Source organism: Chroicocephalus ridibundus, chromosome 2, assembly GCF_963924245.1.
Source record: "Chroicocephalus ridibundus chromosome 2, bChrRid1.1, whole genome shotgun sequence".
NCBI lineage: Eukaryota > Metazoa > Chordata > Aves > Charadriiformes > Laridae > Chroicocephalus > Chroicocephalus ridibundus.
In genome coordinates, this window is record NC_086285.1 from 5,740,065 (window position 1) to 5,765,336 (window position 25,272).

Consider the following 25,272-nt stretch of genomic DNA (forward strand, 5'->3'; position numbering starts at 1 on the left):
GGGATGGGTGCCGCAGCACAGAGTGTATTAGGAGTAAAGGACAATCCTGGGGGGGCTTTGGTGGTTAATGGAGACAGTGTATTGGTTCATAGCAAACAGACTGGTGGAAGCAATGCTGCCAGGCTGTGCACCTAAATTCCTGCCACCCGATGGCACTGGTGGGAACGGTTTAAAAAAAAAATAAAACCAATAAAAAAAATAATAATAATAAAAAAAAGATGATGTGCAGCTGGGAAAAAGCTCAGCTCCCAGGTGGTGTTCTACCAGACCCTTCCCCGGTGAGATCGCCCCTTCCATGAACATCAGTGTTCGGCCAGTTCACAAGAAATCCTGTCTTCTGGTTGCCCAAAGGGCTGTGAGCAAAGTCCTGTGCTGGAGGTGGGACAGCTGGGGAAGGGGGGTGACGGTCCCCAGGAGACTTCACACTGCAGGAAATGTCATACAGAGACATTTTTTTTCCTGTAGCTGGGTTTGCATCATCTTTCTTTGCAACCGGTGTGGTGGTAGAAAGCCTGCCTTGACAGCCGGATTTGGACGGATAAGACAGCAATTCCCAGAGCACTGACCCTTAAAACAATGTTGATGCTTAGAACAAAGGTCAAAACTTGTTTGTTTTTTTTTTTCCTGAGGAACTGCTGAAAAACAAGGATACAGCTCATAAAATATGTGCCTCTCAAAATATCCCCTGCAGGCAGCTTCAGCAACTGCAGACAATCCAAACTGTTGACATCCCAGAAACATCTGGGGGGTGTGTGTGTGTGTTCATTGCTCAGTTTTGGGTCTAAATCTGTTTGCTCTGCAGTCCATGTGTTTACGTTGTTTGTTCTTGTTGGGGAACTTTGTTGGATGATTCTGTTAAGAACTGACATCTCCTGGCTGCTCAGGAAATCACAGTCATCAGCTTTGCCAATACATCTAGTGTATTCCTTTGTTTTAGGAAATAAGAGGTAGCTGGTGATACGTGGTGCCAAACTACAAGAAGTCAGGGATTGAGGCTTTGAGAAATCTGTTGCTTTAGCTAAATGAATCAGGGAAGGGGGGAAAAAAAAAGGAATATAAGTTTATCCCAAATTTTCATGCTCTGAAAGATTCTTTTAAGATTTAAAAGATTTTGATCCAGTGGTAAATATGATTTCTCTTTATTTGCCTTCTGCTCACTGAAGTCTTTAAATTTCCTTTTTTCACCTGTTATTGTACAACTGCAAAGGCTAAAGTCCATTTGTTTCTTTGCTTTTGAGTGAAAGCTCTGATTCTGGCACAGTCTCCTGACTCCAGGAGCTGGGGATCATGGGAGGCAGCAGCTGCCACCTCAATGGGCATCGCCGGCCTTTAAAATTTCTGTGGTCTCCTGACCCTGTTAGAGACCAGGACCACGTGCTAATTAAAGGCTGTCTGTGCTTCTTACAACCCTCTTTACCTTTAGGATGGCAAGTCCTATGAGGACATGAAGAACAGCTTAGGAGACGTGTCGGCTCTTTCCGAGATCAAAGTGGTGAGTTGCTTCTCGACCATGTGGGTGGGAAACACCTGGGTTTAGACACCACCGTGTCCTCCAGCCTGTTTGCATGAAGGAGAGGACACAATGGTCAGAGCAGGCGTGGGGACCTCAGGCTGCCAGGGTCAGAGCTGCGCTCTTCTGTGGAAGGCAGAGGGAGACACGATTAATAACCCCTATGTATGAGTAGTCTGCAGTGCTGTGGCCCCTGAGAACCGAGACAAGGGGCCCCTGGTCAAGAAGAGCACAGCCCAATGGGGATCCTACGAAACATGGAGGAAACAAGGTCCCAACAGTCCCAAACGTGATGGTCACACAGGCTCAGTTCTGCCCTGGACAGGGGCAGGAGGAAGGCTGGAAGAAAGTGGCATGGGCTTTGAACCAGGAGAGATGGCACGTCAGGGAAGGGTACCTAGGTAATTTAGATGTTTTAGACATGGCAGATACCTAATCTCACCTCCTGTCCTCCCTCCCACACTTCCCACTGCTGTTATCTTGAGAAAAATGTGACAACTGTAAGTATCTTCAGTTACTTCTAAGGGCTCTCATCAGTGCTGTGCTTTTAGCAGTCCTACCATCAAGACATAACATTGATGGAGGTGCTGGACTAATGTTTTAGTTTGGACTTTCTCCTTGCTGCTTTGGAGCAGCAGCCCAACAGATAGCTTGTGTCAGAAACAGACCCCCCCCAACCCCAACAGAGAGAAAGATCCTGGGATAACCCCCAGGTTGCTCTGCCAGAGCTTGACATGTTTTCCGCCGTTTGGCAGGACCTTAACAACATCAGCCTGAACAAGAGAACCCTCAGCATGACCAACTTGGGTGGTTCAAGTACGGCCAGTGCTTCCCCAGACTACAAATCACACTTCAACCACAGCAACAGCAACAGCTACAGCAACAGCAGCAACTACAACAGCAACAGCAGCTCTTCCCTGGTGCACAACGGTGAAGGATTCTACTCCCGAGAGGTGCTGATGAATAAGACAGTGGATGAACTTCCAGAAGGCGTGGATCCCACTAAAAAAGAGGTGACAGCATTGCTGGCTTGATGCCTTTGTAGCTTAACCTGGAACTTGGTCATTGCCTAAGGGCACTAGTACTTTAGACTATTAAATCCTGCTTCAGGCTCAAGGAGACAGTAGCTGGACACATAGGTCTCATGAAAAAGAGGGATCTTCACGTGAGAGGGAATTGTCGTAGTTTTACCCTAGTGGGAGTATTTCTATTTTTTTATGGCAGAAAAATGAATTTAAAATAGTCATTTTTTAAATGTTTTTTCTTCTGGTAGAGTTGTTGTACTCTGCCACCCAACCTCTGTCCTTGGAGGGACAGAGCATCAAAAGCACAGCTCCTGCGAGACAAGGTGACACAGCTGAGAACGAAGCCAGGATTTGCATTTCGCTTGGGCTGTGGGTGCTTGTTTTCATTTGAAACTCCTTCCAGAAGGCATCTTTTTCTTTTCTTTGTTGTTTGTCAGAAAGCTTTCATTTCACCATCCAGGGACAGGGAGGAATGTCACATTTCAGATTTCTGATGAGCCCAAGGATTTTGTCAATGTCCGTAGCTGAGTCCAAGCAAGCCAATGGAGGGGAAGAAAGGGGAGGGCAATTGCCTCTGCTCTCTACAACCCAAGTTTGACCAGTTTCTTGCCCCAAGAGATCTCCTGGCAGAGGCCGAGACCCACAGACAGAGAGCTGATCCACAGCCGGGCCAGCAGCTCTGCCCCACGGCAATGCCCATGGTTGTATTTCAGCTGTACAGGAGTGCTTTCTTCTCCCCAAAATGCCAGGGAAAACTCAACCTCAGTTGCTCACAGGGTCTTTCTCACTATCACTGACGAGCCTGCTATCTACAAAACTTTCTGTCTTTCCAGTCCAGGGGGAACCGAGTGAAGGGGAGATGCTTTCCCTCTGAATCACTACCTAAGAAACCACCCAAAACTTTGGCCAGCAGAATTTTTCCCATGCACCATTAATGGTCCTGGCCTTAGAATGGTTGATTAGTGGGGACCAAATTCCAGCCAGAGCATGCTAACCCTGCGGAACCAGAGCATCCCTTTGGGCTGGTGGGCTTTTATTCCCCTGGTGCTTTAGGAAGGAGGATGAGGAACAGTTGCTGGAACATTCCGCAGGCAGGACAGGCAGCAGGACAGGAGCTGTTGGCCTGGAGTTAGGGGTCAGCACTGGCACAGTGAGAAAGGGACACAGCTGATGGAGGTGTCCCAGCCCCTGCAAAAGCCAAAGCTGACCTCTCCTTGCTCTCTCCTCCCGCTGCAGTACTATCTCTCCGATGCCGATTTCCACGATATCTTCGGGAAGTCCAAGGATGAGTTCTACCAGATGCCCAAATGGAAGCAGCAGAATGAGAAGAAGCAATGTGGACTCTTCTGAGACCGCAGGGGCCACCCGGCATCCCGTGACTCTGGGACCAACCCTCGCTCTCTTAGGAGCGTCAGGGAAGCAGCACAGACATTTGCTCAACAAACCCAACCCAACATCTCAATCAGGCCAAGCTCCGATGCAGTTGTTCCAGCAGCCACTGTTCAGGGGATGGCTCCTTTCTCCCTGCAGACCCTGAACCCAAGGAGACAAAACGTTTTGCAGCAACGGCTTTGCAGGATGTTTTTGTCTCTTTTTGACACTTTATTGCTGATAGCCATGAAGATGAGTGTGTGTCGCACAACCATATTGTAGCCTCTTCTTTCCTCTCCCTTTTGCAAATCGCCACGCGCACAAGGTCATGGTCTTCCTTCATTTGTAGAAGTTTAACATTAAGCCAGAGAAAGGCCACTGGCAGCTGCTATGTAATTTCTGGGTGGGGAGAGGAGAGGGAAGCCTTAGGAGGACAGAGGGGGAGCCTTGAGTTCAGGAAAAAGGTAATGAAGTAGCCAGATGTGTGACAGGGTAGCCCATGGGGTGAGACCAGCCAGTTCAGTCCCTTCTCACCTTGCAAATGTCATCTCGCCAAAGAACAGCAAGAATCTGTTGTAGACCAACACGCATAGCCCAGTACAGAGAACAAATGAGAATCTGGCTTGGAAAAAAAACCAGCTTATTTGGAACATATTTATTAGCTGATCTATTTCAAGAGGATGATGAGATCTGGGGCTACACACAGCTGTTGATTTTGACTGCCAGACAAGACGTCGTCTATTTTTCTCTCGTTCAGACAGCATCTCCAATCTCACCCGGCCTCCCTGAGCACAACTGGGTGTAAGTGAACGTAAGAGTCCACCGCCCTGCAGACCAGAGGCTTGGGGAAGCCAGAATGGTTTGGGGTATGACCTGAGGCAGAGTGGGTCCCGCTGAAGGTTTCATCAGGGCTCCATCCCTATGATGTCCATGGGGCTGAGAGCTCTCGTTCCTCACTGAGAGCTCAGTCCGATCGGGGGGGCAGGGGGAAATGTAAGCCATCAGGGAGGGAGACAACTGTAAACTAAAGGAGGGAAGATATTCATTTAAAAACTCAGAAGATGTGGTTTTGCAGCTTTACTCCATTTCCAGCCTGATCAGTGATTCCAAATAAACAGCCAGCAGCAGCACTGTAAGTGTCCTTGGTCAGCGTGTGGGGTAGGACGGCAGTGGAGAGAAAGCTCTGCAGGGCCACAGCTCCTTCAAACGTCTGGTCTTTAAAGGGATTTGGGATTTTTTGAAAAGAATAAACTGAGAAGGTGGGGCCCCCTCTGTTCCCAAACACCACATAGCCAGGACCATTTGTCTCCCCACGCCCACGTACCCTGCTCCTGAAGCCCCTCCATTGCCCATGGTGGGTACTCGGCCAGTCAGCAGTTGGCCTGACTGCCCACTGCTGCAGCAGGGATGCGGGGATGAAGCTGAGGAGCTGCAGGTGGTGGGCTGGAGGCAGGGACCTCCAGGAGATGGGGTTCTTCTGGACAGATCTTTGTGTTTAAGAACTGGTAGTTACTTCACGTAAACCACCACCCTGTCATTATCTCCATGCTCCTGCCACCCTTTCATCCCACTTCTGCTTGAGGGTCCAGCCCAAAACCCATTGAACCCAGACTAAGGTAAGAGTCAAGCAGCGACAGTAATCAGCCAAATTACCTGCGTGATTGCTCCTGTTGTGCTCACGCTGGATACAATCAGTGCACATTATCCCTGTTTCAGCCTCTATTGCCACTGCTGGAAGCAACAATATTTGCGTCGCCCTGCTGCGGCGTGCTCCTGCCAGCTCCCGGATTAACGAAGCGTATGTGCTCCTCAACAAAATGCAGCAATGCCACCTATCAGCCCTGAGCGTGGGCCTAACGAGCATCGTGCGATCAAATGGCGACCAGCGGAAATACCATTGGATTAGGGAGATTAGGCCAGTTTGCTACAACTTGTTTTAATTCCTGTTGCCACGATACTCACCAACACACACTATCAGAGCATGGGGCATGGGATTTTGCAGATAATAAATTCCACTGATATTTGGGCCCGTTGGAAACTGCTGCTGCTCTCCTCTCCTCCTGGGCAGAGCTGGTTTTACTCTCAGCCTCTGATTTCTGAAGGAAAGCTGCTCACCCACATCCTCCCTTTTGTGTCAGTTGCCCCTTTCACGGTGAGCCATGTCCTCTTTCTGCTGCTCTTTTTACAGGAGCTTTTCCCCAGAGTGGGGCTCCAGAACTTCCCAATCTGCTCAGAGATGAGGTCCCTTGATAATGGCATGGACCATGTCCCTTCCTGTGGGGAGAGAACACATCTTGCAGCATTGTCCATCATGCTCTGGTCCATCCCATCTCCGTCTCAGCTACTTTCCCGCCTGGCTCCAGTAGTTTTTGCCCAACTCTCCTACCTGATGAGGGATGTTCTCTCTTCCCATGGATCTTTCCTACCTTTATTTAAGTGTACAACAGGCAGAGGAAACCCTGGCTTTTCTGCGTAGCCCATCTAAGCCCATCCTGGCCCTGGATAGTGTGGTCCTGCCCCCACATCGCTTCCCACTCCCTGTCCATCACTTCTCTAGTGCTGGCCACAGCAGGCAGGTGAGGGCTGGTACCTGCGTGGCACAGGGCAGTCTTGGGTATCCATCGTTCATGCATTTTATCTCATGGCTCCTCAAAACAAAATGCTCAGAGCATCCTGGGAGCTGGGACCGAACTCAGGCTGTCCCCAAGTTGGAATCAAGGATGTTCCAGCTTTGGCCTTCAAAGGAGTCTCCCGATACAACATGCCCCATCCCAGAGGTGAGTTGAGAGACAGCCCCTGTCACTGCAGGACACCCTGTTCTGCCTCGGTGGCCTCTGCCACACTTGAACTCTTTCAAGTTAATTCAGTACGAGCCTTTGAGTTGTGGATATGATTCACATTTAATTGGCAATGGTTTACAACATCACACGATATCGTAGTGAAGAGGAAAAAATCAATGTGTCCAGCAATTACTGCTGCAGCGTGACAAACTCCAGGCAGGACTAAATGAAATCCAGTTTTGCAGTGGACCAAAAAATCACTAAATCCAGGTTATTTTGGAATCAAAAATAGGTGGGGGAGTGAGTGGATCGGAATTTGCTTAAAAGGACATTAACCTCGTTGGTAGCAGCCCGTCCCCTACACCACCAGGCATGAAAAACCCCAGAAAGACTGAGAGCTTTAAGAAATTAAGCACGTCTAGCTCCAACTTCATGTGTGTTGCATTCAAGTAAGACAAAGAGGCAAATAGTGACAAGTAATTGGACTTTTCCAGATATTTTTTTTTTTACTTTTAATAGTCTAACATATTGTTAGTAACATAGTTGGCACTTCAAAATATATATTATTCTATTTCAACAATATTCCCTTAACTCTGTGGTTGTACTTGAAGATAGATCACCTTTTGCCATAAATACTGTCGCTGTTCAAACCGCTCTTGTCTGTTTGTGCTAGGCTACCTCTACCACTTCCTCTGCGTTAAAAAATGACGTTTTTCTATAAAAACACAAAACAAAGAAAGTTTTACCACATAAAAAAAAAAAAAAAGAAGAAGAGCCCTACTGTCAGTTGAGCGCCTTTCCACCGTCATCGGCAAAAGACGTTCTCTGAGGTCCCTTTGAGGGGGTTTCACTTTGGGTTAGAGGGAAACCTGCCGTTCGGCAGCTTCTTTCTCCTTCACAGGGTGAGAGCCGGGCTTTGACTGCAAAGCGAGCTGGCTGAGCGCCAGGCACGCAGGCGGAGTAGTGTTCATGTATTTTTTATTATAATACAAAAGGAAAGTCGAGTTACATAACACGGGCCTTTGTCGTGCTGCTTTCTTTTTCAATCTGTAACAGGAAAGAGGAGAATTGCGTCCCCGTTTAAGACTTCATACGGTGAAAGATGGCTGACATCTGAAGTCGCAAGAAATCACCTGGCGTCTGGCCACTGATTTCAGTGGTGGGGTGGATTTTTTTCTTGCGCAGTTGTTGGGTGTTTTGTCCAGATATCTGACCGAACCCAACCCAAGAGCTGTACTTTGCTAAAAAGGAGTCCCTATCCTCTCGCTAAAAGCAGAATTTAAAAAAAACCACACTAAATAAAGTGAACCAAAACCACAGGCGGATTGGTCAAACAGGTACAAAAGGATTAATCTCAACGGCAGCATTAGGGTGTTCCCAGCATGCAGAATGGAGAAGGTTGATGGCTATTTCACATCAGGGGTCCTATGGAGCACCATGTCCTGCTCCAGAGAAGGCACTGGGGATTTGTTGGGACCCTGACATTGTCAGACTTCGCAGGCTGAATTCCTTCTAGGTCTGTAACGAGGTTCACTGTGCCCTGAAAGAGCTGAGCTGCTAATCCCAGTCCTGGATATCGATGTACACAAAGAGGGTGGAGGAGGAGTACGGGTCTCCGTTCTTGGTCAGAAGATGGATGTGGCGGTAACCTGGAAGCAGAGACACAGATGGAAAGTGGCCTTTAGTCTGTTTGGAAAAACATTTGCTAACATTTGCCAAGAGCCTGCAAACACATCTCCCTCTCTCAGAGCGTTTTCCTCCCAGTACCCCACAGAACAGGTAGGTCTGAAATGCACGGCTTTGAGCGCTGGCAACGTGTTGTGCCCAAGACAACTGGTGACAAGGGGACCCCTTCCCCAGAGACAGTGTTAACAGCTGCACAATAAACCGTTTATCATCTTAATCATTGCCCCAAGAGAGGACCTGTTCTGACCCGAGGTACGATGGGTCTGGACCGCTCATCACGGAAGCTTCCCAGAGGGCTCAGTGATTGTGAGGAACAGGAAGCAGGGCCTTACCTTGCTTCAGACTAGTGAAGGGAAGGGTGTACTGCCCAATGAAGTCGTTCTTGGTCGACATGTCAAAGTCTTCCACCACAAACCGGACCAGGGCAAGTGCAGGGATCTCTATGTCAAATGTAAACTCTTCATCCCATTTTGGGTTAAAGCCTGGGCAACACAGAGAAGGACGGAGATCAGAGCTGCTCACAAACCAGGAAAAAAAGTGAGAGACGCTCACAAGCAAGGATGGAGGTCAGAAATGCTGGCAGATAAGGACGGAGGTCGGAGATGCTTGCAAATGGATGGAGACTTTGCCTGACTGCCAAACTAATCTGAGCCAGGCCAACGGTCTCACGAGGTGCCAAGACCACTGTTCCCAGCTCTGACGCTGACTTGCTACCTGCTACTAATAAATCCTTCAGCTTAGGCTGCTCATTGCAGACCAGCACCACGCTCCCAGAAGGCAGCAAGGAGGAGGAGGGAGGTGAACTCGGCTCTGCTCCACAGGCTCTTGTTGGCTGATACACAGATGTCTTTGGTTGCCATTGGACCAGCTGCAAATTTTTAGAGCCCTAAACCAGGGGGGAGCAGAGAGGAGGGCTGTGCCTTTGTGTTGTGACAGCCTTCTGGAACCATCTGTCACCACTCTGTGCCTCACTTTCCCTGTCTGCAAGAAAGGTACCTGATTACAAAAAGCATCATCAAGTCTGGAGAAAAAAATGGTTTCTGTCTCCCTATATAAGGGCAGTGTCTGAGACAGCCAGAATAGCCCCACTTCTGTTACGGATAAGGATCTCGTGATCCGGACTCACAAAGCAAACAAGACCCAGACCGTCACATCAGACGAGGAATGAAAAGCAAGCCCAGTGCTCTCTCTGTTGGTCACAGCGGGTGCTCTCTGCAATTTCAGTAAACCACTCCCCAGGAACAAACGGGAGGAGTGGACATCCTGTTTGAAACTCTGCTGCCATTGGCCCAGCCTGTGCAGAGCAGGAGCCCAAAGACAGCAGAAGGTCAGCTGAAGCCCTGATCTTTCAGCTTGCCCTGAAGGGGCTGAGATGGGCCTGTGGACAGTGCCATCACAAAATACCTGTGCTGGGTTGGTGAACTTTATTTGGACTTTAGTAGGATTAAATCAACTGGACTGTTCAGATAACGCACATCTGCTCCTCACCTCCTTCATCCTTGGGGAAAAAAAACAGTGTTGCTGATGCCATGGGAGCAGAAATCATGAAGGGAATCATGAGGGAAAGTCATCAGCCCTAGGACCGTAGGTTTCACTGTACTGACATCTGTGGGGGATTTTCAACCCGTCTCAGAGCCATATGAGATGCTCAGAGCTTCTGAGCCAGCAGGTTCCCACAGCCTCTCACACTCCACAGCTGCACTGCTGGGACCTGATCTGTGCCCACAGCACCTGCTTCCGTCCCACCAACACAGAATCATACAATCATTTACGTTGGAAAAGACCCTTAAGATCATCGACTCCAACTGTAAAACATCAAACCAGGTGAGCTGCTGAAGCGTGGTCACATACATGAAACCTCAGCCCATGAAATGTAACCCCCTCTCTGCAGTGGCCCCTTTCCAACACTGATGTTTTCATGGTTTGATTCTTTTTCCATTGGGCAATGCTCCCTCCAGCACCATTCCAGCACTGCTCCAGTATCGCTCCAGCTAGCCAAGGGCCAGCTGTGGGGCTGGGTGTGCTGAGCAGACCTGATGAACAGGTCTGGCAGGTCTGAAACATTCCCTACACAGTTTTCACTCATTATAAAAATTATCGTAGGTGACGGAAATGGCCATGAGCTTTAGGAGCCACGCCAGATTTACTCAAACAGGAAAGAGGAAAAGTGAAACGTTAGCAGGGAGGAAAATATGCATTGGCTTTCTAGCATTTGGCTCTTACTCCATGCAGAAAAGCAGCCTGTGTGTGTGTGTACCTGTGTGTTTGTCAGCAGGAGGGCAAGGACTAATTTTTCAGACTCCTACTGCCTTGTTATTCCCACGGGACAGAGGGCTGAACTTGCCCTTTGCAAACTCAGGCGGCCACAATATTCAGACTTTCACTGCGTGGAGGGAAATCACATCCATGTTTGACCGTTGGGAAGTGGTCCACCGGGAGGTGAAATGTCCGTGAGATCTCTGAGGTCGGTGCTGGGTAAGGCTTGAGCCCAGCTCTTTGGAGATCGGGTCTTACAGCTTTTACCCCTCAACCTGTACCATTGCTGTGATATGCATTGATTTAGCAGCAGTGCCACTTTGGCGGAGAGGACAAGCAGATGCAATGTCCCTGCCTTGTGAGGAGGCTCTGAGCTGCAGGAAATATTTTCCTTTTGCACAGGCTATGTTACATATGAGAAGAGGCTGACAGAGGTCGAGTTATTCAACCTGGAGAAGGATATGGGGGTTATTATTGCCATCCTCCACTACCTCCTTATAGAGAAGATAAAGCCAGGCTCTTCTTACACGTGCACAGCAAAAGCATGATGCACAATGGGCACAAACTGCAACAGGGGAATTTCTCGTTAAGGATATGGATATCTTATTTTATCATGAGGTCACTCAAAGACTGGATCACTTGAGAGAGCCCAGAGAGACTGGGGAATCTCCATCTTTTGAGATATTCAAAATTCATCCAGGCAATAACCTGAGCAACTTGAGTTAACTTTGAGGTTGGTCCTGCTTTGGGCACAGGCTGGAACAGACATTTCCAAAGTCCCTTGTAACCTCAACCTTTTGTGAGTTTGCGACACTTTTAGGATAAAATCAGCCTCACAAGAAGCATTCTCTGGGAAGATGTTAGTGGTGATCCATGCATCCCAGGTCAAGTCCAACTGCACGGAGGTAAAGAGCACTTCCAAAGTTCTAGCTCTACAAATTTGGCAGCCAGCCTCAAAACGAATCATACGGCTGATGTTGTTTTGGAGGGAATTTCTGTTTCCAAACATCTTAGAGAGAAAAGAGAGGGAAGAACCCCCGAAAAGTAATTCTCCATAGGGACATCAGTCTGTGGGGCTAGTTCATGCCACCAGCAGTCTATAACCAGGGTCCCTGCACTGAATTAGGCCAACAGCACCTGGGCAGATCCAGCCACAGGGCAGCAGTCTTGGCAAGGGACACCACTACATGAAACAACTGGGTTACCGCCCTATGGGAGCACGGCATGGAAGAAAACCTCTTACCATTGTTTTCAATGACTTTGGTCTGCTTCTTGTTGTTATCCTGTTGGACACCGTGGATCTCTACTGTCACCTTAGGATCAACAATGGAGTTTTTGCTTTTGTTCACCTTGGGCAGCTGCTGACCAGAGATGATCTGTGGAGAAAACAGAGGAAGAGGTCAGGACATCATTAGGAGAGAGGGCTCCCTGGCAAATGTCCCTCTCCTTCTCCAGGAGCGCAGGACCTGTTGTGACAAGCTTGTGCTGGTCTTTCAGAGCCAGCGTTGTGACATCCTTCAGTTTAAGTTGTCACAAGCCAAAGCACCTAATGAACATTCCTCCAGCCCAGCAAGCTAGCTAGGGGGCAGGCAACTTTGCTAACTGTTGCCACAGGGATCAGATGATACTGGGAAACAACAGTGGTGACTCTTGACTGTCTGCCTGTATGTTTCTGTAACGACAGAGAATACTGTCATTAGCTCTCCTATTGCTGAACATTAAACATGTGATAAGTCCCTGGAGGATGAGCGCCCATGCAGGACTGAAGCAGAGACCCCAGTGGTTGGAAATGCATAGGGTTAGGATAACATTGCCCAGGTGGGACCAGGAGAAGGAAAAGGTATGACCTAGACCCCCCTGCCCCCCCAAAGGTGGATGCTACATTTTCTGACTTCTATTCTTACTTTAAGCAGAAGCTTCTTCTTTGTCCCCCATGTTCCTTCTGTGATGGATTTTGGATTGAATTTGGTTTGCTCATCCCGGAGGAATTCCGGCTTTAAGACATACCCAGAAAACCCATTGTCCTGGAACCGACCCTGGTAGACATCCATTTCTGTGCCTGCTGTCTGGAAATTTAGGGCAACTGCAACATAAATAAATAAATTCAGTCACTTTCAGATAAATCAATGGGACTTTTTTAATACTAATTCTGTTCACATGAAATTGCGCTTTATGGACATAAACATTGGCTTTTCCATGCTTTAAAGAGCAGTGATGAACTCTGATCCTCGTAGTCTGCTACTCCTGAAGATTTCTTGCATTCATAGATGTTAGAGATAGGAAATGACATTACAGTCACCTCAGTTGTTCTCTTGACTGCCACCGGGTCAAAAAGAGTCCCGCACTGAATTTCTGTCACCTGGTTGGACAACTGCATCTTTTAGATAAACCCATTCATTTCTATGCTGAAGGAGTTATCTCCCGCAGTGAAGACAGAAAATCCTTCTCAGATTGTTATTCTGACTACTTAGCCTCATTATAAAACTTCCTTTCCAGCCCAGATATGCCTATTTCCAATTGTCATCCCAAGGGCCATTGATGCCTTTGTTGGTTAGCCTAGAGAGCTCTTTGCTGTCTGAACTCCTCATGCTGGAGTACAGAAGCTGTGATCAAATCATCTCTTTATTGTCCCCTGCCCAAAATAGATCAAGCCTCACTGGTGTCCTAATGCCAGGCAGATTTCTTGTATTCTTTCCAATTTGCCACCATCCTTTTAAAAGTATTGATGTCAAGTCTGGAAGCAGTCTCAGTGAACGGTCTCATAGTATCACACAGGGAGTGCACATGGACCCCAGCACCTCCTCAGTACTCCGCTGATTTCTCAAGGGTGATGCCAACCTCTTTAGCAACTTCTAAGACAGCTCTAGGACAGATGGCAACTTATCCTGGTCCTGGGTCCTACATAACCTGTAATACTTTATGCCCAAAAGCATTTTAAGGCACTCTCCTGTTTTTCCACCTGCAAACAAGACTTTAATAATTGCAGTATAGCTGGGAGCTACTATATACTGGGAGCTGCAAGTACTTGGAGCTTCTGAAAAAAAACTTATTTTGGGTGCCCAAATACTGAATTCAGGTCACATAAGGCATGTAGGTCTGGCTTTAGTGTACCCCGAGGGACCTGATGTTTCCTCCCAGAGACTCTCCTGAGGCCAGACTCAATACTGGAGAGACAGGCCAATGGATGGTACATCCATCCCCTACAGGGGCGGCAGCACCCAGCGAGTTCATATGCTGACAGCCACATCCAGCCCATGTAGGTAGGTCTACACAGCTGGGGGCCAGGGAGCCCTGCATCTGCAGATTCTCTTGTCTGGCTGGTCCATGTAGGCATAACTGGGACACTTCCACCATCCAGCATCACCAAGACAGCCACGTCATCACCAGCCTGCCCACTTAACAGTGCACCAGGTTTCCTGGATGAAAGCTACAACATAATTCACTTAACAGGCTCTGGGTCCCTTGTTTTCATCAAATCTCTGAGACATCAATATACTACCAGGGGCCTCCATGCCCTGGGAGTAGGTATGATGAGCTGCTTTGACTACAGGGAACAGCTCAGGCCACAGCTTGGCCCTTACGGTTATGGCCTTGCTCTAGGGCTCAAGAAAGCTGAGTTTGATTTATGTCTCTGCCAGAGATTTCAGCACACTACAGTAAGACACTGTAACTCCTGGCTCCCTCCTGCTTTGTTAAATGGCAACAACACATCTTCCTGTGAAATTGCAGGGACGTGCACATTCATGTGCAGGAAAGACTCTCTTCACGGTTTTGAGGTGGGCCAGAAAATAGTCTATGAAAAGTCACTGAGCATTGTCTGAAGCGCTGATCTCTCCCAGTGTCCACTGAGCCTCTCTGCCTGCAAATGGCTTGAGATCGCACATCTACTTCAGCTGAAGCCCCTTCATAGCTAGGCCATGGGTGACCCACCCATGTTGACCCTCTCCAGCCTCCCAGTTGCACCCACCAATCTGGCAGCCGACGTTCCACAAATCAACGGGGTTGTAGTTGGAAGAATCTGTCCTCCAGCCTGCAGGGTAGATCCGGCTCAGGTGCCTGATGTTGTGATGAACAAAACTGGTTCCTACAGACAAAAAAGAAGAAAATGTCCCTTTCAGTGATGGGAGCCACTTTTATCTCTTCTTGATGCTGCTGGATATATTGCTCCTCTGCCTAGTGAGTCTGGCTAAATGTGAACTACCTGTATAAAATGCCCTTCTTGGTAACAGCCTCTATGATGTTATGTTACTCCTACTGTTTCTCAGTGACACGCATGGCCAAAGAGATCAAAACCGACATCTTTCAGGGTGTTTTTTCCTCATGCTTAACCACCACTAGCTGTCCCTTTATGGGGGACTGGGACAGAGGATGGCCTTTTGCCAGGGCAGAACATACATACCAGACTCCTGGGCTAGTTTCAGAGCTTTGCTCTCCGTGAACGATGACATCTCGTAGAATGCCCGGGGATGGCTGGGGTCCTCAAAGCCATTGAAATGGACACTCTTGCAGTAGACAACTGTGTCTGACAGCTCCTTGGCCAGCTTCAAGGTGTCACTCTAAAAGCAGGAGAGCAAGAGGTTTGTGGGGAGTTTCTGCAGCCACACTCAAAAGTCATAATCACGCTTTGTCTAGGACCCCTAGGGCTTCTCTTCTCCACCATCTTCACATGAAAAGGATGTATGCTATCAACACTCAGTGGCACCGCTATGCAGAGAGAGGGTGGAAAAGGGGCAGACTGCCCTTGCCATGTCTCTTGCCCTGCATGGAGAGTGCTAATCCCTCCTCTCAGGGCATCACTGCCCTCTCAGGTCCATCCTGGTCTGTCCCATGATATCACTGACTTCCCAAGTGTTACTACCAAGATTTAATTTCATCTGGGCCATTCCTCCTTCTACATTTATTTGCATGTTATTATGTGAATGAGTATTTCAGGTTGGCTATCACAACTCGCAAGTGATTAGTGCTACAAACACAGTAGCAACCAGCCCGATCGGCCTGTATTGGTGAACTAAGAGAGGATTTCACACAACAGATGCTTTGCTGTCCCAGCACCCTTTGTTGCATGATGTTCGACAGAGGGATTCTATCTTTGTTGGTGGGATACCCTTTCTGCTGCTCTCTGCATTTGTATTTCAGCATCAATGGCTGTCTCCAGTTGCTAAACTTTACAATAGAGCCTTAGCAATGAGTTTTCCATAGTGTCCTGGTCCCAAGCACGGAAACCAGGAAATAAGGGGAAAGGAAGGATGTTTTGGCCTCTACAGAACTTGGACTTTTTCCCCTTGAACTAGGAAGTTCTCATAATGTAGGTACATCCTACTCCACGGCCACATTAATTGGTGCAGGGGTGAAGTGAGAGCCACCAGCTCCCATCAGATGCAAGGAAAGAAAATGTCAGACTTCAAAATTATACACATTATTGACTACAGTTCAGAGAAAGAAATAAGACCCTCAAAGAGTGAGCAAATCAGCAAGGGGAAGCACAGATCAGACCAGATCCAGAGGCAACACCAATTAGCTTTGCCATCAGTGGGACTGAATGTATTTATATCACCTATGAACCTGGTCCTTAAGGGATGTGGCCTTCACAATGACCTGCAGTCTGGAAAAATGAATGTCCTCACACAAGGGCGCAAAACACTGGTGTAAAGGCCAGCCTTTTCCACCCAGAAATAGTGATCCTAACTGCTTTAGTAACTGGCCACCCTTTCGCCATACATCTGTAGATCTTCCCTCCCTCCTCCAGGTCAGAAAAACTTGGCCGGTGAGGGTGCGGGTATGTCCCAAAATGTGACTAGAAAAGCATCAGTCTCTGGTAATAAACAAAGTCATGATAGTCCCATGACAAATACATTTCTGGAAATCAGACTGAGAAAGACTGAACATGTGTCCTTCCACTGCTTCCACAGAAGCTATATGGCCTGTCCCAGCTGCAGGGTCCTGCAGCCTCATTTTAAGGAAAGAAGCCAACCTTCACGCTTGGCTGGCTCTGCACGATCCCCGTTTGTGCTCGGGACAGAAATCATTAAGCTGAGCAAGGACCAGGGTCATTAGCTTCAGCAATTTCAACAATTCGCCCTTACGTGTTCCCAGCTGAGTAGCTGAAAACACACTGAAAACTGTCTTAGCTGGGAACACGTTGAAAGTATATTTCAATTCCAGCATAAGTCATGGGATAGGCTAACAAGATGGGATTTCCTGATGCAGGATTTCAGAGCCTCTGTAATAGGCAAAGATCTTGTTTATAGCTTTTCTGCCTCTCCAGGTCTGCCCCTTTTCAGGACTCAGTTACTTCTTTTATTTACCTTCCCCTTCTGCTGTATCTCGGTCTTTACTGATTCATCTTCGATTTCAGCTGCTTCGTCTTCATCAGAGACATCCTCAGCCTCCAGATTGTTGTTCCCATTTGTTCCGGTGGGGTCCTCCTGCCTGCTCAGCTTCTTGCCTTTCACAAGGATCTTCCCTTTCAATTGCTGCACAAGGAAAAGACAAAATAGATGGTGATTAAGAAAAGGTTCTTCCCGCTCTGAAGGAGAAAGGATGTAACAGCTCCTCAGCTGCAACAGGGCCTTTCAGAGTTGCATTGGTCACTGGTTATTATCCATAGATACAGGTAAAAATAAGTCTGTTTTTCCACTAAGGCCTTGCCCTGCCTCTGGCCAGCCTCTGAGACCACAAGCCATGAGTTCGAATACCCCAGATAGCCTGCTGATTCCCCTCTAATACAGAGCTGACCATCCCCTCAACTAGACGACTTAAACACTCATGCTCTTAGAGGCAATAAAAATATACTTTTTTTTCCAAAACTGAATGGGGCCCAGCAAACAAGGCCAAGCCTGGAGGTCAGGGCTCATGGAAAGTATTCGTGGCACTGTTTCTGCCCCTCTGTTATTTAGTCTACCCCAGTCTCTGCAACATGTGGTTATAAACACATGCACAACTTGGGAAACGGCATGAGATCCATGCAGGGACTGAATCACTGCAGCCTTCTGCTCCACTAGACATTTTAATGGTGAGAGAGGTCCATTAAGTTCTAGAAGGGTGCCTTGTGGATAGCAGACATGGGATTTTAATACGTAAAGGGATTTTGCAGGTGAAACCTTAGGGAGCTGACAACCTAAGGACAAGTTCCCAGACCCTTCTCAAAGATATCTCCTCTTCTGAAAAGAGCTTCTCCTGCGACTGCTAGCATGATACAACACTAATCATAACCAGCAGCACGTGCCAAGATAACACAGCTGGCTGCTGAGCTAATCCAAGGAGCACATTTCTTGTGCTGAATCAACTCTCTCCAGCCTCTTTCAAAGTCCACATAAAACCCCAGGTGAAGGAACAGGCCATCAGCGCATGGTTGCTCGCAGACCCCCATACCACTGATGTATCTCTTGTGGTGCAAGATCTGACTGTGGGAGGAAGGCTGAAGCTCGTAGAGGGCTGACTGAGTCCAGACAAGGCAGCAGCGATGCTGGCAGCAGGGAGCAGTACTGAGAAGGGTGACTGCCTGGGTGCAATCTCTAAGTGAGCGGATTATGCTACCAAATTAGTTAATTCAGCCCAGAAGCATCCCTAGATCCTGCAGTTTCCAGTGAAATCAGTGGGAGATTTGCTGCCACATGGATGTGTTTGGTAGTCCTGGCTTTGGAGGGTGCTAGTTATTCCAGAAAAATGCAATCTCAGAATTAGCCAACACCTCACTCTGCATAGCATGCCTCCCCCCTCCCCCCTCCACCCAGTGACACCCTGTATTTGCCCTTTCCACAACAGCAAAAGCAACGTTCTCAAATGACAGGACTGTGGAAAATCAAGGATCTTTCAACACAGCCATTTTCAAAGAACGTTATTCCCGTTTTGTGGGTGCAAGCAAATTGCATCACGTCTTTTCAGAGACCAGCCCGACTCCTCACCACCCGGCTAAGCTGTGGATGGAGCTTGGTTGGAGCTGAAATTTGACACTGGCACCCGAGGCAGCAGCCAAGAGCATTTTTCTTCAGCTACCACAAATTATCTGTTTACAGTGGGGCACTTTCCCTGTCACTCAAAAGCTACACATAGGCAGCTGGAAGGAATGTACCAGTTACCAGGAATAAAAGGCCCAAAGGAGCAGCGAGAGCATAGCAGTATCCACCTCATCATCCCCAGACCGCCCTCCATCTTCCCAGCCCCTCAGCCCTCTTCCAGGCAGAGCTGTGACCTGCTTTTTCACATCCATGGCTGGGAGATGAGTTGGCTCATCTTCAGAGTCTCTCTTCAGTCGCATGTCTCTTTCCACCCTCCTGCCCTCAACATCCAGCTTTTCACTGTTCTTCCACAACACGCACTGGCAGCGGACGAAATCCAGTTCTGTGAGAGTTTTTAGGCTCCAGTCAACACTTTGTATGGACAAGCCTGGAGGGATTGCACTGGGGACAGTGAGGAGGGGCTCAGAGAAGCCCTTCTTGTCCTTTGTAGGCTGCAGACAGCGTAATGCTGTATAAGATATTACCTGCCTCTGCTTTCTAATGTCCCATAAGAAATGTTAAGAACAGCTCAACAGTAGAGAACTAGGGATAAGGTATTTGGGGCAGGTTGCTTGATTCATGATTACCAGTAGGATTACCAGCCCCTTTTAAGCTTCTCCAGTTCAGGACAGCCTGTCCAGCAAGTGGGAGGTGTAATTTCTGGCACAGACTGACATGGCTGAATAACATCAGCAGTGAAGGCACAGCGACACAGCCTCTGCCTTGTCTCCTCCCCACACCACATACCAGGGCTGCCAGCAGTCGGTCCTTGGTGCTGCTGTTATCCTGTCTAGACTGTGGTTACTCTGGGAAACCTTGGACATGCTGCAGATGCTCCCCATGGGCACAGGCACACTGGTCAGCCCACACTGTGCTACACAAGACTCTCCATAGGGCGATTATGGTGGTCCCCTTTTGGCCTTGAAATCTAAGATGTTGGCTCCATTCTGGAGTCCTGTTGCATTGCAGAGGTTGAGCATCCCCCTGTGCAGTTGACTTCCACTGTGCCTACATGGGAGAGAAGTCCATGTACCACCTAACTCCAGAAGAGATGCATTAGCTCATTGGTCCACAATGAGGGGTGAGATTCACCCCAAAACAGAGCATTTTCATCTCCATTTCCTGCAGAAGATGCTGCATTGCAGTGAATCCACCCTGCAGAAGCTGCCAGTTTCAGACATTGTCTCATTGTCTTCTTTCATTTAGGAAGCAAAGTCCAATATTGGAGTGTTTATCTTCTTTAACAAAGTTTTAAATAACTTGATACACACAGACACAAACACACACATGCACATGTTTCATCTCTTTTGGTTCTGCTTCATGTGATATTAAGTATTTCTAGCCTGAGGCGAAAGACACTCAGCTTATCAGTTCAGCTCCGTTGAGCAGATCTCTTGTCTTAGGAAGAAGCATTAGCTGAAATACTCAATAAATATTCTCCAAGTAGACCATAAAGCTATTCTAACTGCCAGTGGCAAGCCCAAGGTTGAATACAACCTAAGAAAATGGGAAAGGCTACAAGGACATAGACTCTACTGAGAGCATACAGCAGAGCGGCTGCTGGAATAGATGCAACTCTTTCCCTTCCTCACGTGCCCTGTAAACGGCATTGCCTTAGTTCTCCATAAATGGAGCTCCCCGGCTCTCCCACCTTTTCTACTGCATGCTCAACAAGCTCAGCTCTGCCAATGAAATGGTTCTGACGCATGGCTTTGCTTCCTTTAGGAGTCTGTGAATCAGGACACGGCAACCATCTTAAATGAAAGCAGCACTGATTTTATCAGAAGGAGCAAAGCTGTAAAGAGCAGAGGATTTCCAAAGGTCTGCATATACATTTATCCCACCTGAAAGTTTCTTGCCCCTATTATCAACCTGAAAGCCATGGCAAGGTCTGATTTCCAGTTTTCATCTCAGTGGGAGTGGAAGATTTATAAAGTGATCCACCTCATCAAATTTTCTTTGCCTTCAACACCTCCTTTAGAGTCAACAGAGAAAACTACACACTCCCAGGGTGTGATTCTTCTTCTCTATTTCGACAAACACTTACGAGGAGGTGGACCACACCTCCAACTCCCCCAGTTGTATTAACTAGTTCTCAAAAGGAGCCCAAAGTGAAGTGCTCACATATATGGATATACAGGGTCTGAGCGCTGCCACTTTACATCCCACTCTTTGGATGAAGATCTCCATCTCCTCAGATTTCTGAGAAGCTGTGAGGATTAACGTGTTCACATTCATAAGAAGATGTGCAGGCCACATGCACTAATCGATATCACATCTCCACCTGTCTATGTCGTTCAGCCTAGTTGTAAACTGAAGCGTTGCAGGGTTTAACAATGAGTGGCACGGGAGGATGAAGGGAGTCTCCAGAAAAGGGGAAGAAACACATTATCAAAGGAGGTTTTGAGAGATTTGAGGGAAACTCATCTCAAGAACTTCAGCCAAGAAAATGCCCTGCAGATAAGGTTGACACAAGCTGGGCTAACCTTGGAGAAAGGCATAGGTGTGGAGTTAGCCATAAGGCAGAGGGACTTGAAGCCACATTCATGCTGAGTATATGATGCAAAAGTAACCCGCCCAGGCAGACGGCTCTCGGCATCCACTGCTGGCTGAGAGACCTGTGACTGAACCCAGTCTGGACTTAGCTGAGACAAATCTAGAGGCATTTACTGCCTTGCTGCGAGCACATGGCAGAGCATGGCACCCCCGCTGCCATGCAGATCAGTTGTGCCGAGCCCTGCACTGCCATGGCTATAATGGCAGTGGTTCCTGAGCTGCATGGCTCAAAGTGATGTCAGATGGGGAAACTGGACACAGCAATGGATGTGACTGAAGGGACGGCTGGTGGGACAGTGAAGGTGTGGGATGGAAGAGGCCCCTGCCACTGCACTGGGGCTCCCAAGTAGGGCGCTCACGGTCCTGAGGGTCACCTACCAAGACAAGTCTGTTAAACCCAAATCCACTGTTGTTGTAAACAAGGAAATCTAGTAACAAAGAGTTGGAGGGGTTTTGGATATGGCTGATACACTGAATAGTTGCATGCGCTGTTGGCAGCTGTTTTAATCTCGTTCCAGGGACAGGGTTTTGCAGTATTTCTAGCTGGGATGCAGGCAGAGGGAGAAGGGGCCCTGACAGATCGCTGTGCAGACCAGAGATAGGGCAGAAGGGCCTGCAACAAGCAACCAGCAGCAGAAATTGGAGTAACTCTTCCCTACAACCCTGGCACTGCCTGTAGATTTTGTGTGGCTTTTGGCCTTTCATCCTATAGACCTTTAATTTACTACTGGGACCTAAAGAGAGCAGCTTGAGAGAGATACTTAGATGCTCTGTGTAGTCCAACGCTGTTCCTGAATGGAGCCTAATAAATCAGATGCCTGCCCTGGGCTGTGGTATGAACCATTAGTGTGAATCCAAACTGTGCTGATCTTCCTTTAATTACTGACACTGCCCCCCTAACACAATCCGCAGCAATTCTTCACCTGGTTCTATTTACAGACTTTCAACCCTCTTTCCAGTGACAGATCCCACCCTTTGTCTAATATAATAAATAGTACGTCATCCCGGGTTTCCCCATGCCAGCTTCACAAGGAAGTGGAAAATCCAAGAGGTTTTTGGTTTGGTTTTTTTTTTTCCCCCTTAATGTTTTAGCTTCGATGTATTTTCCACCAAAAAAATCAGCAGTTCAGCCATTTGCACTCTCCTAGTTCACATAACAGGAAGGCAGAGGAAAAGTACCAGAGGGAGAAGGATAGATTTTGCTACATTGGCAATTTTTCTCCCTTTAAACTAAATGGATCGGTCCCTCCAATGGAGCATATCAGCCCAAATCCATTCACTAAGGTAGATCTTGGCTAGATCTTTGTTCTAGCTGGGGCCACGTGTCCATCTGGGCAATCAGAGCAGGAGATTAGACAAGCACAGGAATGGGAAAAACGTCTTTGGGAAGGTGGGGTCATTCCCTTACACTCGCATCACGCATTTCTTTCTTTGGTGTTTCTCTTTTCTTTCTTCGTATCATTCCTCTGGTCACAAGGCAGCGTTCTGAAAAGCTATCAGCGGCTTTCCTGATACCACACCAGGGACAAATAGCAAGCCAGGAGGTGACACTGAAGACTGATTTTTCCAACTCACTAACAGCCTGCAGAGACCTGTCTCCATGTTTCGTGTATCCTCACCCTGGGAGAGTCACTTCTTAAATGGAGGCACCTTGTCTGTGCCAGTGCAAAGGTCCTGCTGAAGCAGCAGCATTCAAAATTATAGAAGATATTTTGGGTGGATCATTTTTCTCTCTCCCCTGCTGACTGCCAGCTTTATCCCACCCACAAACTGCTTCCAGCTCCGGCTAGGCATGCTGATCCAATTTTTGGCAAATGATTTCTTTAGCAAAGAAATGCAATTTAAAGGGGACTGCAGCTATTCACACACAAGTCTGTTTCTGCAAAGTGCTTAGGAGAAAAGAAAGAAAGAAACCACAAACCCAAAGGGCGGAAACAAATGAATGTTTCCTTTCTGGCTTCTGTTTTGGAAACCGTGTTATTTCATATCAAGATTCCAGTTCCAATTTTTTCTAATTGTCAGCTAATGATTTTATAGTGGTGGTCCGCTGTTGAGGGCTGTATCTCCTTCCCCCCACAGGGTCTGAGGTCAGCTCCCAGTTTCACGGCTGCCCTCATTCATGGGGATCAGAGGGGATCTCTATGCAGCCTCCTGCGTCCCCTTGTCCTCCATGGACATCTCCTTCCCTATCACCCCAGGCCATTCTCGGTGGGATGACACTTTGTGCTTGATACAGTTTTAGGCTACCTGTACTGGTTTTCCCCTTGAGTTTTGAGGGGCAAAAAATCACAGCTGTCCTTCCAGCCCTCATTGCTTCCTCATCCACAGTAGAGCAGCCGAGGCATTAAAGGGGGAAGGGAGCACAAGCTACATCCCTCAGCAAAGGGCAAAACATCTCACCTACACTGAAATCAGGCACTGTCTAGTCTTATTGGATTAAAAACACAGGGACACCTTGTAGTCACTCCTTGTGGTGCTCATCTTCCCTGTACGTGCAGCAACCTAACAATGCTTCAGAGGATTAGCCTAAAGAAGGTCATATTCAGCTTTGGGGCCTGGGGAGCTGACACAAGAGAGACTCTCAGGATTCATCTCCTCTGGGACAAGCCAGAAAAGCAACCACCTCATGGGATGAAGGACATTCCCTGGCCTTGGTAAATGGATCAGGAATGTCTTCAGTCCTGCAGGGATGTCTCCTCTGAGACCTTAGACAAGAAACAAGGAGCAACAGGGCATTTTGTGTTTGACGTGCACAAGCTACTTCTAGATACTCTTATTTCTTATTCGACCACTGCCCACAGATAACCACTGTTCCTCAGCAAGACCAGTTCTCACCACTCCCCATGCATATTGTCCACTACTTGGCACTCAGCAAGAAGACAGACTTCTCTCTTGTCCCACCCTCAGAAGGCAGAAAGTGCCTTGCTTACCTCTGGGGAGGGGAACTGGGATCTGTTTCCATCAACTGGGGCAACCAAGAGCATGTCCTGCAGGATTGTCGTCATGTGCTGAGCCATGACCTTCTGCTGGTCGACACTGCAGTGATTCTCCAGGGAGATGATGACAGGATATGGCGAGGTCTAGAAGAAGACAGCAACATACATCATCAGTGAACTCTGCAATTTCACCTGTCTATAGCAATTGATATAAAACCCAGCACTGTTTTCTGTGGAAATGAGTGTATCAACAGCAAGGTCTAGTATTCTGCTAAAATGAGCATCTGTTAAAAACGGAAAAATTCAACTGTGCAGTACCTACTCAGATCTCTGCTGATGCCTTCCAGAGATGACGATCCAATGGACAGGGCACTAGGCTGGGTCGGGATGCCTCCCTCAGACTTGCTGGGGCACTTTGATGAGGCTCCCTGTACCTCTATTCTCCATTTGCACTGTGGGCCAGAGCACCTTCCTACCTCAGGGGAAGGAGACTGCGAAGGAAGGCTCTGAAATCACTGGGTTTGCTCAAATCCTTAGGTGATGTGAATCCTTCCTCCATTCGTGCATAGGCCTGATCTGGTTCCCTGCGGCACCCCCTAGTCATTTTGTGTGCTGAAGGCATTGTCATTGTCACTGCTTTGTAGCCCCACAGGAAACTTGATACTAGCTCTCAAGTGCACTGAAAATAGTGGAAAGCCCAGTGAGTCTGGAGAGACCCAAGGTTTTTTAAAGGCTGCTGGCCCAGCACTGCCATGGAAGACCCCAGACCTGCTCATTCCTTTTAAAGCAGAGTAAAAGCAGTCCTTTCCATCAGTCCCTCCAAAACACATGCACATGAATTCCTCTAAACTAGGAATGGACCCCGAGACATCAAAGCCACGCAAATCATGGTCTTGTTTGTGTTTCCCACCAGTTACGCTCAAGATGTTGGGCATTATTTTCATTGCAGTGGGGTCCAGGATGCAGCTATGCTGGGATAGATTCAAACTTGTCCCCAGGTAGTGCTCTGCCTGTCCAGCAACCCCCAGGAAAGGATCTCTACAGAAAGCAGAACATGGATGCCCAGATGGAAGGACACATCTTGTACCCATGAGAAAGGTTAAGGTGAAGTCTTCGTTGCTTATGCTGTCTGCTGGGAGGGCAGAGACCTACTAT

The 25,272-nt window shown here is 48.0% G+C and overlaps 2 protein-coding genes across 3 annotated transcripts in view; one reads left to right on the forward strand and one right to left on the reverse strand.

Moving 5' to 3' along the window:
- VILL (villin like) overlaps positions 1–4,855 on the forward strand; it is a 37,774-nt gene extending 32,919 nt beyond the window's left edge. Inside the window, exons 18-20 of the mRNA XM_063324324.1 lie at positions 1,424–1,492; positions 2,266–2,523; positions 3,772–4,855. Of these exons, the coding sequence (XP_063180394.1) occupies positions 1,424–1,492; positions 2,266–2,523; positions 3,772–3,885 (441 nt within the window). The 3' untranslated portion in view covers positions 3,886–4,855. The remainder of the gene's footprint in view (positions 1–1,423; positions 1,493–2,265; positions 2,524–3,771) is intronic.
- A 197-nt stretch (positions 4,856–5,052) lies between these two features.
- Positions 5,053–25,272, reverse strand: part of PLCD1 (phospholipase C delta 1) — a 59,645-nt gene continuing 39,425 nt past the window's right edge. For both annotated transcript variants that reach the window (XM_063324326.1, XM_063324325.1), the window contains exons 8-15: positions 24,112–24,261; positions 16,934–17,101; positions 15,028–15,184; positions 14,596–14,712; positions 12,533–12,711; positions 11,872–12,004; positions 8,705–8,854; positions 5,053–8,335 (exon numbers count right to left, since the gene is read on the reverse strand). In XM_063324326.1, coding sequence (XP_063180396.1) covers positions 8,244–8,335; positions 8,705–8,854; positions 11,872–12,004; positions 12,533–12,711; positions 14,596–14,712; positions 15,028–15,184; positions 16,934–17,101; positions 24,112–24,261 — 1,146 coding nt within the window. In that variant the 3' untranslated portion in view covers positions 5,053–8,243. The remainder of the gene's footprint in view (positions 8,336–8,704; positions 8,855–11,871; positions 12,005–12,532; positions 12,712–14,595; positions 14,713–15,027; positions 15,185–16,933; positions 17,102–24,111; positions 24,262–25,272) is intronic.